Genomic DNA, 16876 nt, shown 5'->3' with positions numbered 1-16876 from the left:
CCTCCCTCCCTCCCTCCCTCCCTTCCTCCCTCCCCCGCCAAAGCTTCTCTTTATGGTTTCAGCATTTCTCCCCGCTTCTCCTTCTCTTGGGCCTCAGGTGGGGGTCAAGCACAGTGGCAACTAACTCAGATGGGCGCTGTCAACTGTTGGTGTTGGTATAGTTTGGGAGAGAAAAGATGGGGACAGGTGGCCTTGGGGGCCTCTGGGGGGCTGCCATCCCTGGATACCTCCCACTCAGCGATGTGCATCCAGAGCTCACTCTGGACACAGGAACAATTAGCATCCTTATATCCAAATTGAGCAAACACAACTGGTTCAGAATAACTTTTGCCTGCTGTGGAAAGCCATGAGGTTTTTTTAGTTTGCCTCTTCTCATTGTTTGCTGAATCCCAAACTCAACTTTCTGGCTACGCCAAACCTCTTTTGGTTCCTCAGCTGCACCATTCCTGTTCTTGTCTCTGGACCCTTGCTTGGCTCTTCCTTCCACTTGAAACACTCTTTTCCTTGTCTGTGCACTTGGCTAGCTCCTGAGTCAGCTGTCCCTTCCTCCAGGAAGCCTTCCCTGACTCCCAGCCTGGGTGCCCCTCCTACACGCACGTCTCCATCATTCCACAGAGCACCCTGGCGAATAAAGGAAGAGCAATTTCCCTTCTTGTTGGTCTGACTGAGCTCTAGGTGAAGGAGGACTCTATCTTCTTCATCTTGTCTTCTCTAGTGCCTAGCACATTCGCCCGCACACAGGAGGCGCTCAGGACATATTTGTTGAGTTGAATTGAACCCAACTGTCTACTGTGTGGTAGGTGGAAAAAGCAATCACGTAGACTTATGTTTATGCATCAGAACAATCTGGGATGGAAGACGGGGCAAACTAGGAGCTTTTAGGCAGAATCTGATTGGACCAAAAACAATAAAAACTGCTCCTTCATTTCAACAAGGGGGTATGGGCTGGTTTGGTAGGGTCTTTTTTTTTTTTATTGAATTTGTTACAAATTGCTTCTGTTTTATGTTTTGGTTTTTTGGCCAGTAAGGCACGTGGGATCTCAGCTCGCCGACCAGGGATCGAACCCGCACCCCCTGCATTGGAAGGCAAAGTCTTAACCACTGGACTGCCACGGTAGTCCCTGGTAGATTCTTATAAGAAGCAAGAAAATGGCCAGAGGGCGGATGAAACCGTTGTTGCCGGGTGGAGGTGGGTGGTTGGTGCGATGCGTAATGCCCTTTAACCCCTCCTATCATTAGCTCACCTTCCTCATCCGCAGCCCATTACCACTTCCTCCTGCAAAGTTGGAGGAGAAAGACTTGATGGCATTCTGTGATTGGCTGCTCATTAAATTGCTCTTTTAATAACTGATGGCACCGGCTAAAATAAGGTTTCTAGAGGACTTTATTTATTTGCCAGGTGCCTCGTTTTATTACTGAATAAATGAATTAATGAGGGACATGGCTGGCCAAAGTTGTCCGAGTTCATAAATAAAAAGGTATGGTAGTTTCCAGGGCTCCCTTGGGGACCTTATCAATCATTCTAGAGGTTTTTACCTTTCACTATGTTTAAAGATGACATGGCGGTGGCGTGGGGCTTCCATTGCCTTTTAAGTGGCCTCTGGAGAAGCCAAGCCGGGCAGATTGTAAATTGTAAATTGTGCATCTCCCTCCTGGTTCTAAGCTGCCCTTGGAATACTTCGGCTTTGGCCAAGGTAGACCTTTCCCTCCTGTATCCCTCTCTCTACCATCCCCCCCCATCCCGCCCCCTTTTCTAAACATACCATCAAGAAAGCTGCCATGCTTCAGGCCCTGATTTGCACAGACACAAACACCAAGGGCTTGGGTGGCACGTCCCGTTTTGTGGATGACATGGCCATTAGTGACCATGGTAACCTCCCTTTCCAGGCTTTTGTGGCTCCACAGACCTAATTTACACCAGTCTCTTCCAGATTTGAAGGGGCTCTGGGGACCCCATCAGCACAGCAACAAGCGGTGTTACTTAATGAGACATACATGGGCGCACCTTCCTTCAGCCGCGGTGAGGTAAATACCAGGTACTTTCAAAACCTTTCAGGTTAAAGGAAACAATCCCAAATTTTTATTCAGTAAACGTAGACACGTATTCTTTAAAAAATCCAAAAAGAAAAGACATATCCTTTCATGTTTGTCTCTTACACCAGTGAACACAAAACAGGCCTTGTGTTGTGTTACCTTGTTACTAGACTTTAGAACGGATGGACCCCCCAAAGGCCACAGGCAGTGATGCTGTCACCTACCAGCACTACCTTGCAAATAAAAACATAAAATCTAGCAACACCTATTCTTCTTCCCTTGTCTTAAAAGAGCTTGAAAGAAGAACCCATGATCTGTGTCCATATCTCTGTACCCAACACCTGTATCGACTGTGCCAATAGAAAGAAAGAAACCCAGCCTCCTGCCCTGGCTCCCGGGGGGACAGCTGGCGTTACCTGTCTAGGCCTGGCTGGCCTCAGCAGGGACGCTGTCGGAGTCCGAGTCGGCCAGTTCCGCCGCACCTTCTGCTGCCGTCTGACTCCAGCTGTCTGACCTGTCTGAGACGGCGTCCTCCTCTCCGACCGTCACCTCCACCCAATCCACGATGCCCGATTCCTCATTCTCGTCGCTGCCCTGGCCGTCCCGACTGTTGCCCTCTGATCTGTCCGAGGTGGCCTCCGAGGGCTTTGCCAGCAAACCGTCTCTTGCTTGCTCGCCGCCTGCTTTCATCTTGGGGCCCAGCTTCTCCAAGTCCTCTTTGCAGAGCTTTTTGGGGTCCTTGTGATACTGCGGACCGCCCTCGCTCCCGTTCTTCGAGCTCTCGGCGATGACGGCTTTTGCCGCCCTCCTCGACGGGGCGTCGTAGCCATGATCATCCGCCACGTGCCGCTGCTGGTACCGCTCCAGCCACTTTAAGGTTCCAGTTTTTAGCAGGCATCTGTTCTCCTTGAACCAACGCACGATTTCAGTTCGGACCAGGCCGGTCTTTGCCGCCAGCTGGTCATACTCCTGGGGGGTTGGCCACTGGGTTCTTGCAAACGTGCTCCTCAGGAGATGAACCTGTTCTTGATTTTTTGTAATTGCTGGTGAAGGGCTGGGCAAAGAACCGGGCACCTGGGCGCTGGAGAACTGGTCGAGTCGAGACAGAGCACCATTGGGGGCCACCGAGTCTGGGCCTTTCTTGCTGGACCCCATGGAATCCAGGACGGCCTGTTCCATGCTGTCACGAAGCTTCCGCCTCTCCAAGAACCAGGAGTCGATCTCTCTCCTGCTGAGCTTGGTCTCCACTCTTAGCCTGTCCAGTTCTGCTTGGGTCGGGAAAGAGCTTTTCAGAAAGCTGTCTTCCAGGATTTTCACCTGACCTTGGCTTTTCTCTTTGAACTTCTGCGGGGCAAAGTCTGGGTACGCGTGGTGAGTGCGGCCGTGTCGGGAAGCCGCGATGGCCAGCTGGTCTTTGGCAAGGGATTCGCTGGTGATGTGGACGATGCCCCTTTGACACCGATACCGGTGGTCGCTGAACCACTTCTTGATCTCACTCCTGGCGAGGCCGGTCACCTCGATGAGCCGGTAGACCTCAGCATCGTCGGGGAACTGGCTCTGGAGGAAGCTCGCCTTGAGGTGTGCGATCTGCTCCTTTGTCTTCTTGCGGTCGCTGGCCGGGGTCAGCGAAGGGTTGGCCACCTTGGGCGGAGGCTCTGGCACTTGAGCGATGTGTGGGCGCTTGGGCTCGGGGGCAGCTTGGGGAGTCGCTAGAGGTCTCTTCTGGCCGTGGTTGGTCACTCCGGCCACGGCGAGCGTGATGGGGGAGCAAGAGACGGTCGTCGGCCCGCTGGTCACCTGAGTCAGCACGAGGCTGGTCTGGCCGAGGATCTGGCACGGAAGCGCTGTCTGGAGGATGGGCTGTGACATCTTTGTGGGGGCCAACTGGGCGGGCAGCACAGTGATCGTTGGGGGCACTGACTGGATGGTGCCATTAAACATCTTCTTCCGGGCCTCTTCCACCTCCTCCGGGGACCAGCTGATGCCATGCTTTAAGCGCTGGGTGGCAAACCAGATTCTGATGTGCTCTTCCGGGTGTTTGGAAGCAGCTGTGAGCCAGGACAGCTCAGCCTGCGTTGGGTAAGGGAACTTGTTGAAGGAGTTGATCATGGTGGCGTTGGTGTCCAGGGCAGAGTTGTATTTGGTAGTGTTCAGTGGCACGGGGACCTTGGGGACAAGGTTGATATTTGGTGGGAGCTGGACAGAAGGCATGACGTGTCCTAATGTGTCCTGGAGGAGCTCCACGCCCCCCAGTCTTGAGAGGATCTCAGCCGCGTCTGTCACCAGGCGGGTGGTCCCTTCCACGTGGTTCTCAGGGGCGGCCTCCTCTGGCTTCTTGGGCACCTTCTTGGCATCGGCTTTCGGTTTCCCTGGCTTCATGATGGGGGTTTTACTCACCGAGATCCCGGGGTCATTGTCCCCGCTTCCGGGGCCGCTGGTGGTGATGGACACGATGTGGTTGGTGGCATCGATGGACTGCTCCAAGACGGTCTGATTATTGCGTTTGATGAGCTTCAGCTTGAAGTTGGTCTCCCCGGGGTGGAACTTGGAGTTGTGGTCAGACAAGGAGTCGTACTTTTTGGTTGTGAAGTTACACTCGGCACACACGTAGAGCGGGTTGAGAATCACGTTGGGGTGCTGCGTGTCAACGTGCTCCGTGAACTCGTTCAGGTTTTGCGTGGAGTAGGGGCAGTATTTGCATTCATAACCACCTTGGAGTTTTTTGGATTGATTTTCCCCTGTAGACTTCACCTCTATCACTTCATTTTCTTTGGAAGAGTTTTCAAGTTCTGCTGCCCAAGCGTCCTTGGCCATTTCGGGCTGTGGCGTGCCGAGTCCTTTCTCTTTGGCCCTGTCTCCTTCCTCGGGCACGTCTTGTTCTACTACTTGTGACGTCCGAACCATGCACGGGGTTGTGGATTTTCGTTTGCTCGCCATGCTGTCTGTCTGTGTGCAATGGCTTATTTGGGGGATGGGGGCGGGTAGGGAAGGGGCAGTGAAAGTTTTGGAACTACTAAGATAAAAGGCTTTTGGCTTTATGCCCCGCTCCGATGGCTTTGGCTTCACTTGAACGCTGAAGTCTGGTGCTTGAGTTTCCAGAATGATTTCAGTGCAGAAGATTGTAACTGTTCCAATGGCTAAACACAAGAGGCAGCATCATATCTGTGGGACAAGAACAAAGAGGGTGTCAGTGTTTCCTCACAGGGCAAAAGGAACTAGCATTTCTTTCTAAGTTGCTCCCATGACCCATCCCAACTGGCACCCAAAGCAAATACCCAGGTGCGCACAGATGGTGTGAGCGTGGGTACTCCTAAACATGAAAGATCACATTTTTCTTCTCTTCCATTCTCTGGGAAGGGCAGTGGGGACGGGCCCAAAGCAAGCAAATGAGGATGCAGGTCACTCATTCATGTTTAGAGACCAAGGGATACAGAAAAGCAACAAGGGCACTGAGATCTTATGAAGTGGTGGGTAGGGTGCTGGAGGGAACCTTGCAGTGAAGTGTTGGCTGGGTTCGCAAGCCGCTTTTATGGATGGTACATCAGAAGCAAGATGCTTGCTTGGGGCTGGCAAGTGGAATTTATATAGGAGTTAGGAAATGGATATGAATGTTTCGTTTATTATCATAAAGGTAAAATCACTATAGAAAATCCAGAAAAGGTATCAAAGTATAAAAAAGAAAAACATTGCCCCAAATCTCGTAGTTCCTTCATTTCACTTGAACATTTCCCATTTTCACAAACTTTGAGCAAAAGCATGATTAAGAAATGGCTGCATGACATTACATTGTAGGGATATACCATACATGATGTAATTAGCCATTGGACTTTTGTTGGACATTTATTCCTAATTTTTGGCTCTTCTCGACAAAATTGTAGTCAATACCCTTAGTCCTTATTTCTGAAGTAAAAGCACTGGGTCAAAGGAGGTCAACATTTTACATTCTCTTGACTCATATGGCCAAGTTTTTGCATCATTTGGCCTTTTCGCCGGCAGTGAATGAGTGCCCGACTCACCACTTAGCTTACATGAAATATTACCATTAAAAAGCCTGGCCAATTAGATATGGGAAAACTGCTTTAATATGCTTTGGTGCTTCTCTTGATTGCTAATAAGGGTGAACAGTTTTCAAAGATTCACTTGCCATTTGTATTCTTTTGTGAATTGTGGATTTATGCCATTTAAAAAAACATACTTTATTATTATTTTTAAAAATCATTTATTTATTTATTTTGGCTGTGCCGGGTCTTAGTTGTGGCATGCGGGATCTTTAATTGTGGCATGCAGACTTCTTAGTTGCAGCATGCGTGCGGGATCTAGTTCCCCGAACAGGGATCGAACCCGGGCCCCCTGCATTGGGAGCGCAGGGTCTTACCCACTGGATCACCAGGAAAGTCCCTATGTCATTTTTATATTGTGATGCCCAGTGGTTTTATTATTAATTTGAGTTCTCTCTATATTAAAAACATTAGTACCTTTCTATATTTGTTGCAAAAATTTTCCAGTCTGTCATTTACCTTTTAGTTTTGCATATGGTATTTTTTCATGTTTTACAGGTAGAAATTTTTTATTTTTAGATGGCAAATTTATCAATCTTTTCCTCTTGTGGTTTCTTTCATTGTGATTTTACATTTAGAAGGTGATTCCCTGCTTTGATAGCTGAGACCTATTATTCTATGTTTTCATAGAGTGTTTTGGCTTTATATTTTTTTATTTTTTTTGCGTTACGCGAGCCTCTCACTGTTGTGGCCTCTCCCGTTGTGGAGCACAGGCTCCGGACGCGCAGGCTCAGCGGCCATGGCTCACGGGCCCAGCTGCTCCGCGGCATGTGGGATCTTCCCGGACCGGGGCACGAACCTGCGTCCCCTGCATCGGCAGGCGGACTCTCAACCACTGCGCCACCAGGGAAGCCCTTGGCTTTATTTTTTACATTTAACTTGTCTGGACTTGAACCGAACTGATCTTGGGGTAAGCTGTGAGATACAATTCTAACCATTTTTCTTGAAAGTTATCAATTATCTCAATAGCATGTATAGTGTTATTTATTTCTCACTAATTTGTGAAGCCACCTTGGCCATACATTGAATTTTTCTATATACTGGGGTGTTTCTGGATTATCTGTTCTGTACCTCTTATCTAGCTCTTGAGCCCTACACTTATGCTTCACTTAAATTTCTTTTTGTAGATTAGAGCATGTTTTAACATCTGGTTTTTTTAACACCTTTATTGGAGTGTAACTGCTTTACGATTGTGTGTTAGTTTCTGCTTTATAACAAAGTGATGCTGGGCAATTTCATCAGAAGTGGGTGAGGGTCCCTCAGGGCACTGGTGAGGACAGGAGATGGGCACAGCAGAGCAGAGGGGAGCTGTGTCTTTTTGCTGACAACACCCAAATTGACATGTTTAGCTGAACATCAGACTCTTGATTTTCCCCCTCAAACATGGGTCCTGCCTACCGCCCCCCATGTCTACAGCTCTTCATCTCCATCTCTATGGCACACTCAGGCCAAAATCCTCTTTACCTCACCCCCAAATTAGTCCATCCGCGATCCTGTTGACTCTGTCTTCAAAATAAACCCAGTATCGGACCACTTCCGTCCCCCGTCTGGAAGCCTCCCACAGGCCTCCTGCTTACTTCCTCTCTAGAGCAGCACAGGGATTTTCTTTCTGCTTCTTAATGGGCTTTATTTATGGTTTGAAATTCATTTTGGTACTGAAAAGCAATTAAATGTTATTTTTAATCTCTAAAGGTTTTTTAAAAGTTGAAGTATAGTTGGTGTATAATATTATATAAATTACAGGTATACAATGTAGTGATTCAGTTTTTAAAAGTTATACTCCAGGGGGCTTCCCTGGTGGCGCAGTGGTTGAGAGTCCGCCTGCCGATGCAGGGGACATGGGTTTGAGCTCTGGTCTGGGAAGATCCCACATGCCGTGGAGCGGCTGGGCCCGTGAGCCATGGCCGCTGAGCCTGCGCGTCCGGAGCCTGTGCTCCGGAATGGGAGAGGCCACAACAGTGAGAGGCCCGCGTACCGCGCACACACACACACAAAAAAAAACTTGTAAAAAAAAGTTATACTCCATTTATAGTACTACAAAATATTTGCTGTATTCCTCATGGCGTACAATATATCCTTGTAACTTATTTTATGACTAACAGTTTGTACCTCTTAATCTTCTCCTCCTATCTTGCCCCTCCCCCTTCCCTCTCCCCACTGGTAACCACTGGTTTGTTCTCTGTATCTGTGAGTCTGCTTCTTTTTCGTTATACTCACTAGTTTGTTGTACTTTTTAGATTCTACATATAAGTGATTTGTATTTGTCTTTCTCTGTCTGGCTTACTTCACTGAGCATAATACCCTCCAAATCCATCCATGGTGTTGCAAATGGTAAATTTCATTCTTTTTAAGGCTGAGTAGTATTCCATTGTGTGTGTGTGTGTGTGTGTGTGTGTGTTTTTACAAAATATACCCAGGAGTGGGATTGCTGGGTCATATGGTAGTTCTATTTTTAGTTTTTGAGGAACATCCATACTATTCTCCACAGTGGCTGCACCAATTTACATTCCCACCAACAGTGCATGAGGGTTCCCTTTTCTTCACATCCCTGCCAACATTTGTTTCTTGTATTCTTTTTGATGATAGTCATGCAGAGGGAGATTTTAAGGTAGGAATCAGTTCAGGACACTGTTCTGCATGAAGCCCTCTCTTGGGTCCCATCAGAGTGAACTCCAACCCCGGCCCGTTCTGGTCCCTGCTCCCCTCTCCACTTGTCCCTATCACTCCAGCTGCTGGAACAGGTGTGTCCCTTCCATCACAGGGCCTTTGCCAGGAAGTCCAGCCCTAGAGCTCCTCGGTTTTCACGGCTCCATGTGAAAGTCACCCTTCCACAGAGAGGCCTTTCCTGACCACCATTCCATGTAAAATACTGCCTCTCCCAGTTCCCCAGTCACTCTCTCCCTGCTTTGCTTTCTTCATAGCACCATATATATATATATATAGAGTCACTGAGATATAATTGATTTACAATGTTGGGTTAGTTTCAGGTGTACAGCAAAATTGTTCAGTCATACAGATATATATATATATAGGGTTTTTCTGTAAGATCTTACAGAAAAACCCAAACAAACTTCTGGCCAACCCAATATACATATATATTCCTTTTCAGATTCTTTTCTATTATAGGTTATTACAAGATATCGAGTATAGTTCCCTGCATAGCACTTTTTAATATTCAAAATTTACTTATATTTTTGTGGTTAAAGGAAGAGGCAGGAGAGAGTATCTACCCATTTTCTCCTAATACAGCAGCCACTGGCCACATGTGCCTCTTTACATTTATATTAATTAAAATTAAATAAAATTTAAGATCCAGTTTTCAGTTGCACCAGGCACATTTCGACTGCTCAGTAGCTGCACGTGGCTGGTGGCTATTGTATTAAATAATGCGGGACATCGCTCTCATTGAGGGATGTTCTACCGGACGGCGCTGTTCTAGAATATAAACTCCACAAAGGCAGGAACTCTTCACTGTGGTTTCCCCGGAGCCTAGAGCAGTATTTGGTCCACAGTATGCTTTCCATAAAGATTGGTTGAATGTTAAATTAACTGCAGAGTGGCTACCCTGAGGGCACTGCTGCTGATGCAGACCAGTGATGTACAGGGACATCTCTCGTGGATGCTCAGTGATGTGGGTGCGTGCATGTGTATTGCACGCGTTGTGTGTGCATGCACACAAGCCTGCATCTGCACGTGTGTGCACGCGTGTGTGTGCACGTGTGAGTGTGTGTGAGTGTGCATGAGGGCTTCTGTGAGCGGAGGAACTCGGTAAGGGAAAGCAGGTCTTACAGTTCTGTAGGGGTTACCACTGACGTAGCAGAATGTGGCCACATCTGTGCCGCTTATCCAAGAGGCCTGGGCCTTTGAATTATGATTTTTAAAAGAGAGGGAGCAGGGCTTCCCTGGTGGCGCAGTGGTTGAGAGTCCACCTGCCGATGCAGGGGACACGGGTTCGTGCCCCGGTCCGGGAAGATCCCACATGCCGCGGAGCGGCTAGGCCCGTGAGCCATGGCCGCTGAGCCTGCGCGTCCGGAGCCTGTGTTCCGCAACGGGAGAGGCCACAACAGTGAGAGGCCTGCATACTGCAAAAAAAAAAAAAAAAAAAAAAAAAAAAAGAGAGGGAGCAGAAGACGACTTTCCTTTTGCAGAACAAAGAAATTGGGCAGGAATAGGTGCAGGGGAGAGCAGAGACTTTTTCACAGAAACTCCTTTATCTAGAATTATTTAAATCTGTTGACAAGTGAGGCCAAGAAATGAGCCAAATTTGTGGTGAAATATCCTAAAAGCTTTTTGATGTTCTAAGAACTGTGGTTCAGAATAGACGGTATCTTCTAAAACGTATTTGGCAACCAGGGGTGAAAACCACAGCAGATTGAAAAGAAGGGAAGATGAAGGAAGGAAAGAGAGGGGTGGGGAGGGCTCAGAAAACAGTGAGCCTTTGAAGAATTCCTCTCCCAAGGTCCCCCCCAGTGAAGCTGCAAGAACCACTGCCCTTGGAAGAATAATCCGAGCACAACAAGGGGGTGAGTGTCTGCAGAGCAGTGGAGACTTGGCGTCTGTTTTTCTGAAAGTCTGTGAGCCACCAGTGAGGGGACCAGCGCCACGAGGCCTGCTACTCGCTGGCGTGAAGGCTGCATATTTCTGGCCAAGTCTTCAGGTTCAGGTGTACACTTGCCCAAGTTAGCAAAAATAAAAAACAAATGAATGCATGAACAAAATGCACGTTAAAACTCCGACACAGTCCCTTCCGTGGCGGGTGGTGAGTATCCCAGCAGACCGGCTCCATGTCGCAGGCCTCGCCCTGGGCCAGTTTCCCAGCGGGTCTGAACTGCGTGCAGGCACGTTCTGTACCGACCTGAAAACACTCCACTTCAAAGCAGCACCGAGTGGCCCCCAGGCTGCTCCAGCCACTGTGCTGAGGGCCCAGCGGTAGGTGGGGAGCCTCAGAGGCAATCCCTGCCCTTGGGGGGAGTGGCCCAAGCAGATTAGAACTAAACACCATTGTGTTTAAGATCCTGGTGCCCAGAAGGAGGGGAGAGGTGAGAAGTTTCCTTCCTCTATGGCTCTTTTCCATCACGCCTCTTTCTGTCTTGAATCCCAACCCTCACAGCACAACTAAGAGCATCACACGTACATGTTACATGGAGAAGGAACCCAAACACCAAGTACAGACTCTTGCCTCCTTTGCCTGTTTTTGCGATTGATTGGATTTTTTTTTAATATAAATTTATTTATTTATTTTTGGCTGCATTGGGTCTTCGTTGTTTTGTGCAGGCTTTCTCTAGTTGTGGCAAGAGGGGGCTACTCTTCGTTGCGGTGCGTGGGCTTCTCATCGCAGTGGCTTCTCTTGTTGCGGAGCACGGGCTCTAGGTGCATGGGCTTCGGTAGTTGTGGCTCGTGGGCTGTAGAGCACAGGCTCAGTAGTTGTGGCGTACGGGCTCAGTAGTTGTGGCTTATGGGCTCTAGAGCGCAGGCTCAGTAGTTGTGGCGCATGGGCTTAGTTGCTCCGCGGCATGTGGGATCTTCCTGGACCAGGGCTTGAACCCGTGTCCCCTGCATTGGCAGGCGGATTCTTAACCACTGCACCACCAGGGAAGCCCCGATTGACTGGATTTTCCTTTTATCCACTATGGTATTTATTATGTGCCACAAAGAAACCCCAACGAGTGAGAAATGATACCACTTTGGAATAGATAATATATAAGGAAAATGGCCAGCCTGTATAGACAATTGTGAACAACTCATTCCTGGATGTCTGTGCAGGGCTCTCCCTTCACCACTTGGTGCTTCTTCAGTCATCATTCTTCCTGTTGTGAGTGGAATGCAATTCGATTAGAACCCTATTTACTGAATATGAGTTTGGGCCAGAACCCTGTGGATACGGGGCATACAAAGATGAAGAAACCATGGTTCTTGTCCTCAAGGAGTTCACAGCTGGTGTATTAGTCAGCTCGGGCCGCCATTACAAAGTGCACAGACTGGGCGGCTTAAACCTCAAAAATTTTGTTCTCACGGTTCTGGAGGCTAGAAGTCCGGGACCAAGATGTCTGCAGGGTTCGTTTCTTCTGAAGCCTCCCCGCTTGGCTGCAGATGGACCCCTTCTCACCGTGTCCTCACATGGTCTCCCTTCCGTGCGTGCCTATCTCTAATCTCCTCTTCTTACAAGGACACCAGTCAGACTGGACTAGGGCCCACGCTGAGGACTTCATTTAAGGTGACTTAATCCCCTCTTTAAAAACCTTATCTCCAAATATAGCCACATTCTGAGGGTTGGGATTCCAACATATGAATTTGGGTGGGGACACAATTTAGCCCTTCACAGCTGGGCAGGGCAGGGCCATCTGAATACCCCTCGATGGCACACAATGATTTCCACGTGCAGTCCTCAAATCCTGTCTGAGAGCCTGTGAGTGCCAGACACACTTGTAGGTACTGAGGATGCAGGAGTGAGCAGACAGGAATCTCTGCTCTTGTGGAGCTCACATTCACACGAATAAACAAGCAGAAGCCGACACTGATGAGCACAAAGGAGAAAAGTCAAGCAGAGGAGGATGGGGTGGGAAGTGAGGTGACCTATGATTATTTTATCTTATTGAAGTGTAGTTGATTTACAATGTTGTGTTACTTTCTACTGTACAGCAAAGTGATTCAGTTGTGTGTGTGTGTGTATATATATATTCTTTTCCATTATGGTTTATCACAGGATATTGAATATAGTTCCCTGTGCTATGCAGTATGACCTTGTTGTTTATCCATTCTATATATAATAGTTTGCATCTGCTAACCCCAAACTCCCAATCCATCCCTCCCCCATGCCCCCTCCCCCTTGGCGACCATAAGTCTGTTCTCTACATCTGTGAGTCTGTTTCTGTTTCCTAGATAAGTTCATTTGTGTCATATTTTAGATTCCACATATAAGTGATATCATATGGCATTTGTCTTTCTCTTTCTGACTTATTTCACTTAGTATGATAATCTCTAGGTCCATCCATGTAGCTGATAATGGCATTATTTCATTCTTTTTCATGGCTGAGTAGTATTCCGTTGTATAAATGTACCACATCTTCTTTATCCATTCATCTGTCAATGGACATTTAGGTTGCTTCCATGTCTTGACTACTGTGAATAATGCTGCAATGAATATTGGGGTGCATGTATCTTTTCAAATTATGGTTTTATCCAGATATATGCCCAGGAGTGGGATTGCAGGATCATATGGCAACTCTACTTTTAGTTTTTTGAGGAACCTCCATACTGTTTTCCATAGTGGCTGTACCAACTTATATTCTCACCAACAGCGTAGGAGGGTTCCCTCTTCTCCACACCCTCTCCAGACTTTGTTATTTGTAGACATTTTGATGATGGCCATTCTGACTGATGTGGGGTGGTACCTCATTGTAGTTTTGATTTGCATTTCTCTAATAATTAGTGATGTTAAGTATCTTTTCATGTGCCTGTTGGCCATCTGTATGCCTTTTATAGAGAAATGTCTATTTAGGTCTTCTGCCCTGCCCATTTTTCTTTTTTTTTTTAAATTTAATTTTATTTTTTAAATTATTTTTTAAACATCTTTATTGGAGTTTAATTGCTTTACAATAGTGTGTTAGTTTCTGCTTTATAATAAAGTTATCAGCCATACATATACATATATCCTCATATTTCTGCCCATTTTTCAATTGGGTTGTGTGTCTTCTCAATATTGAGTTGTATGAGCTGTTCGTATATTTTGGAAATTAAGCCTTTGTTGGTTGCATCATTTGCAAATATTTTCTCTCAGTCTTTAGGTTGTCTTTTTGTTTTGTTTATGGTTTCCTTTGCTGTGCAAAAGCTTATAAGTTTGATGAGGTCCCACTTGTTTATTTTTGTTTTTATTTCTATTGCCTTGGGAGACCGACCTAAGAAAACATTGGTAAGATTCATGTCAGGGCTTCCCTGGTGGCGCAGTGGTTGAGAGTCTGCCTGCCAATGCAGGGGACACGGGTTCGTGCACCGGTCCGGGAAGATCCCACATGCCGCGGAGCGGCTGGGCCCATGGACCCTGGCTGCTGAGCCTGCGTGTCTGGAGCCTGTTGCTCCACAACGGGAGAGGCCACAACAGTGAGAGGCCTGCGTATCGCAAAAAAAAAAAAAAAAAAAAAAGATTTATGTCAGAAAATGTCTTGCCTATGTTCTCTTCTCAGAGTTTTATGTTGTCATGTCTTTTTAAAAATAAAACTTTTATATTTATTTATTTATTTGGCTGATCCAAGTCTTAGTTGCAGCATGTGGGATCTTTACTACCACGTGTGGGATCTTTGTTGTGGCACACAGGATATTTTTCAGTTGCGGCACGTGGGATCTTTGTTGTGGCATGTCGGATCTTTTAGTTGTGGCACGCTGGATCTTCACTGCAGCATGCGGACTCTAAGTTGAGGCACGTGGGCTCTTACTTGTGGCATATGAACTCTTAGTTACGGCATGTGGGATCTGGTTCCTTGACCAGGGATTGAACCCGGGCCTCCTGCATTGGGAGCATGGAGTCTTAACCACTGGACCACCAGGGAAGTCCCTGTCATGTCATTTTATTTTTTAAGTCTTTATTGAATATTGCTTCTGTTTTATGTTTTGGTGTTTTGGCAGCAAGGCATGTGGGATCTTAGCTCCCCAACCAGGGGTCGAACCTGCACCCCCTGCATTGGAAGGTGAAGTCTTAACCACTGGACCACCAGGGAAGTCCCTGTCATATCTTATATTTAAGTCTTTAAGCCATTTTGAGTTTATTTTTGTGTATGGTATGAGGGTGTGTTCTAACTTCATTGATTGATATGAGGCTGTCCAAATTTCCCAACACCGCTTGCTGAAGAGATGGTTTTTTCTTCGTTCTATATTCTTGCCTCCTTTGTCAAAGATTAATTGAACATAGGTATGTGGGCTTACTTCTGGGCTTTCTAATCTGTTCCATTGATCCCTAGGTCTGTTTTAGTGCCAATACCATGCTGTTTTGATTACTGTAGCTTTGTAGTATAGTATGAAGTCTGGGAGAGTTATGCCTCCTGCTTTGTTCTTTCTCCTCAGGATTGCTTTGGCAATTCTGGGTCTTTTGTGGTTCCATATAAATTTTAGGATTATTTGTTCTAGTGCTGTGCAAAATGCCACAGGTAATTTGATAGGGAGCGTATTAAATCTGTAGATTGCTTTGGGTAGTATGGGGCGGCCTGTGATCTTTAGCAGAGAGGTCAGGGACTCCTTCTGTGAGAAAGCCTCACTGGAGCATCCAGACATTGCAGAGACAAGGAGGAGAAAGAGTTTATGAAACACAGAGGAGGCTGAACTTAATTGTGTAGGACAGGCAGGAAAAGGATGCTAAAGGCTTCACAGGGGAGGTAACTTTCTTCTTAAAAGAAAACGGTCTTGACTATGATTAATTGAAATTTTCCCTACTTTGTTGATGAACCCTCATAACAACCCTGCAAAGCAGTGGTCATTAGCCTCAATTGATGAAGAGAGAACCCAGGCCAGGGAGGATAATTGCCTTGTGCAAGGTCACATGACTAGTTCATGGCAGAGGTGGGATTTAAACAAAGTCCACTCAAGCTGCAGCAGTTCTCTCTGCACACTGCACAGCCTCCCTGGGTAAACAGGGCTCCAAAGGCGGAGTCGGATCCTGCTGAGAGAATGAGAGTGATTCCAAGTAGAGGAACAGGGTATTGCCAGGCAGAGGACACAGCAACAGCAAGGAAATGTCAGAGGAATGACAAGGACTGAGGCTAAAGGGCAGGTGTGAGGGAAGCCCAGAAGTGGCTGACAAGTCAGGTTGGGCTAGATTGTGAAGGGCCATGCTAAGGAGGTAGGATTTCATTCTGCTGGTGAAGGAGTTGCAAGGCCTTTTAGGCAGGATCATGGAAGCAGCAGGGTCTGGGAGATAAGTTTGGGGGGGTGGGGATGGCAGGAAAAGAAGGCACAGTAATGAAGGTAATCCCCAAGCCAAACAGATGAATAATCATCTTTAACCTCAAGTTCAATAGTCAGGGCCCAGGCTGCTAAGAGACATCCCTCTCTCCAGTCTTTAGGTTTGCTCTTTAAGTAGATGTTGAGGGCTCTTCACTTTGTATTTGGAACTATCTCCCGTTCAGTTTGGACTTCCTTCTCCACCAAGGAGTGGCTGGATAATTTGTGTTTAAATGTGGCAAAACGGATTCTCCCTTAATCATTTTCCCGGTAACAGTGATGGCGAACATTCACTGAAAGCTTAGTATGTGCCGAGTGCTAAGTGTTTCATTTCTCAAAAACCCTATGTAGACACTGAAGCTCAGAGAGGTTAAGGAGCGTGGCCATGGTCACACAGCCTGGAGCAGTAGAGTTGGGATACAGATCTTTAAGTGTAGACAAATCACCCGGTGATCTTGTTAAAATACAGATTTGGATTCAGTAAGTCTGGGGTGGGACTGACATTCTGCATTTCTAACAAACTCCTAGGTAAGGATGACACTGCATGGGTGGAAGGCTCTCCAGGTGAGCACTTTCCCGTTGTCATCCCCTTGGTCTCCCTCCTCCCCACTCTGCTCATTTCCAGACACAGGGCACTAGCATTTCCTGACCTTTCCTGGGAGTGACCTGTGGCCCTCGGGGGCAGGAAGAATGGGTCAAACTGTCAAATCAGCCCCTGGAAACTCTTTGCAAGGTGGCTTCCACATAGCCTGGCTGTCAGATGAGGGAAATGTCCAGGCCTTGACCTCCCTAGGGAGACTCTGGGGGAGGTGAAGAGTCAGACTGCAGAGGCCCCCTGTGGCCGGGGTCTCCAGCCC

General features: G+C 47.3%; 2 protein-coding genes across 5 annotated transcripts in view; one reads left to right on the top strand and one right to left on the bottom strand.

The window, feature by feature from the left end:
- Window positions 1-16876, bottom strand: part of ZHX2 (zinc fingers and homeoboxes 2) — a 170932-nt gene that overhangs the window by 10961 nt on the left and 143095 nt on the right. For both annotated transcript variants that reach the window (XM_024741058.1, XM_024741059.1), the window contains one exon: window positions 2451-5196. In XM_024741058.1, the coding sequence (XP_024596826.1) occupies window positions 2455-4971 (2517 nt within the window). In that variant the 5' untranslated portion in view covers window positions 4972-5196 and the 3' untranslated portion in view covers window positions 2451-2454. The remainder of the gene's footprint in view (window positions 1-2450; window positions 5197-16876) is intronic.
- DERL1 (derlin 1) overlaps window positions 1-16876 on the top strand; it is an 85652-nt gene that overhangs the window by 67424 nt on the left and 1352 nt on the right. For 2 of the 3 annotated variants that reach the window (XM_024741060.1, XM_024741061.1), the window contains exon 9: window positions 16548-16583. The exons of the other annotated variant lie outside the window; for it this stretch is intronic. In XM_024741060.1, coding sequence (XP_024596828.1) covers window positions 16548-16583 — 36 coding nt within the window. The remainder of the gene's footprint in view (window positions 1-16547; window positions 16584-16876) is intronic. 3 annotated transcript variants of the gene reach the window in all.

This window comes from Neophocaena asiaeorientalis, unplaced genomic scaffold (genome assembly GCF_003031525.2).
Source record: "Neophocaena asiaeorientalis asiaeorientalis breed wild unplaced genomic scaffold, Neophocaena_asiaeorientalis_V1.1 scaffold177, whole genome shotgun sequence".
Taxonomy (NCBI): Eukaryota; Metazoa; Chordata; class Mammalia; order Artiodactyla; family Phocoenidae; genus Neophocaena; species Neophocaena asiaeorientalis.
The sequence above is the reverse complement of the archived record's forward strand: the minus strand, read 5'-3'. Positions and strand labels throughout refer to the sequence as shown.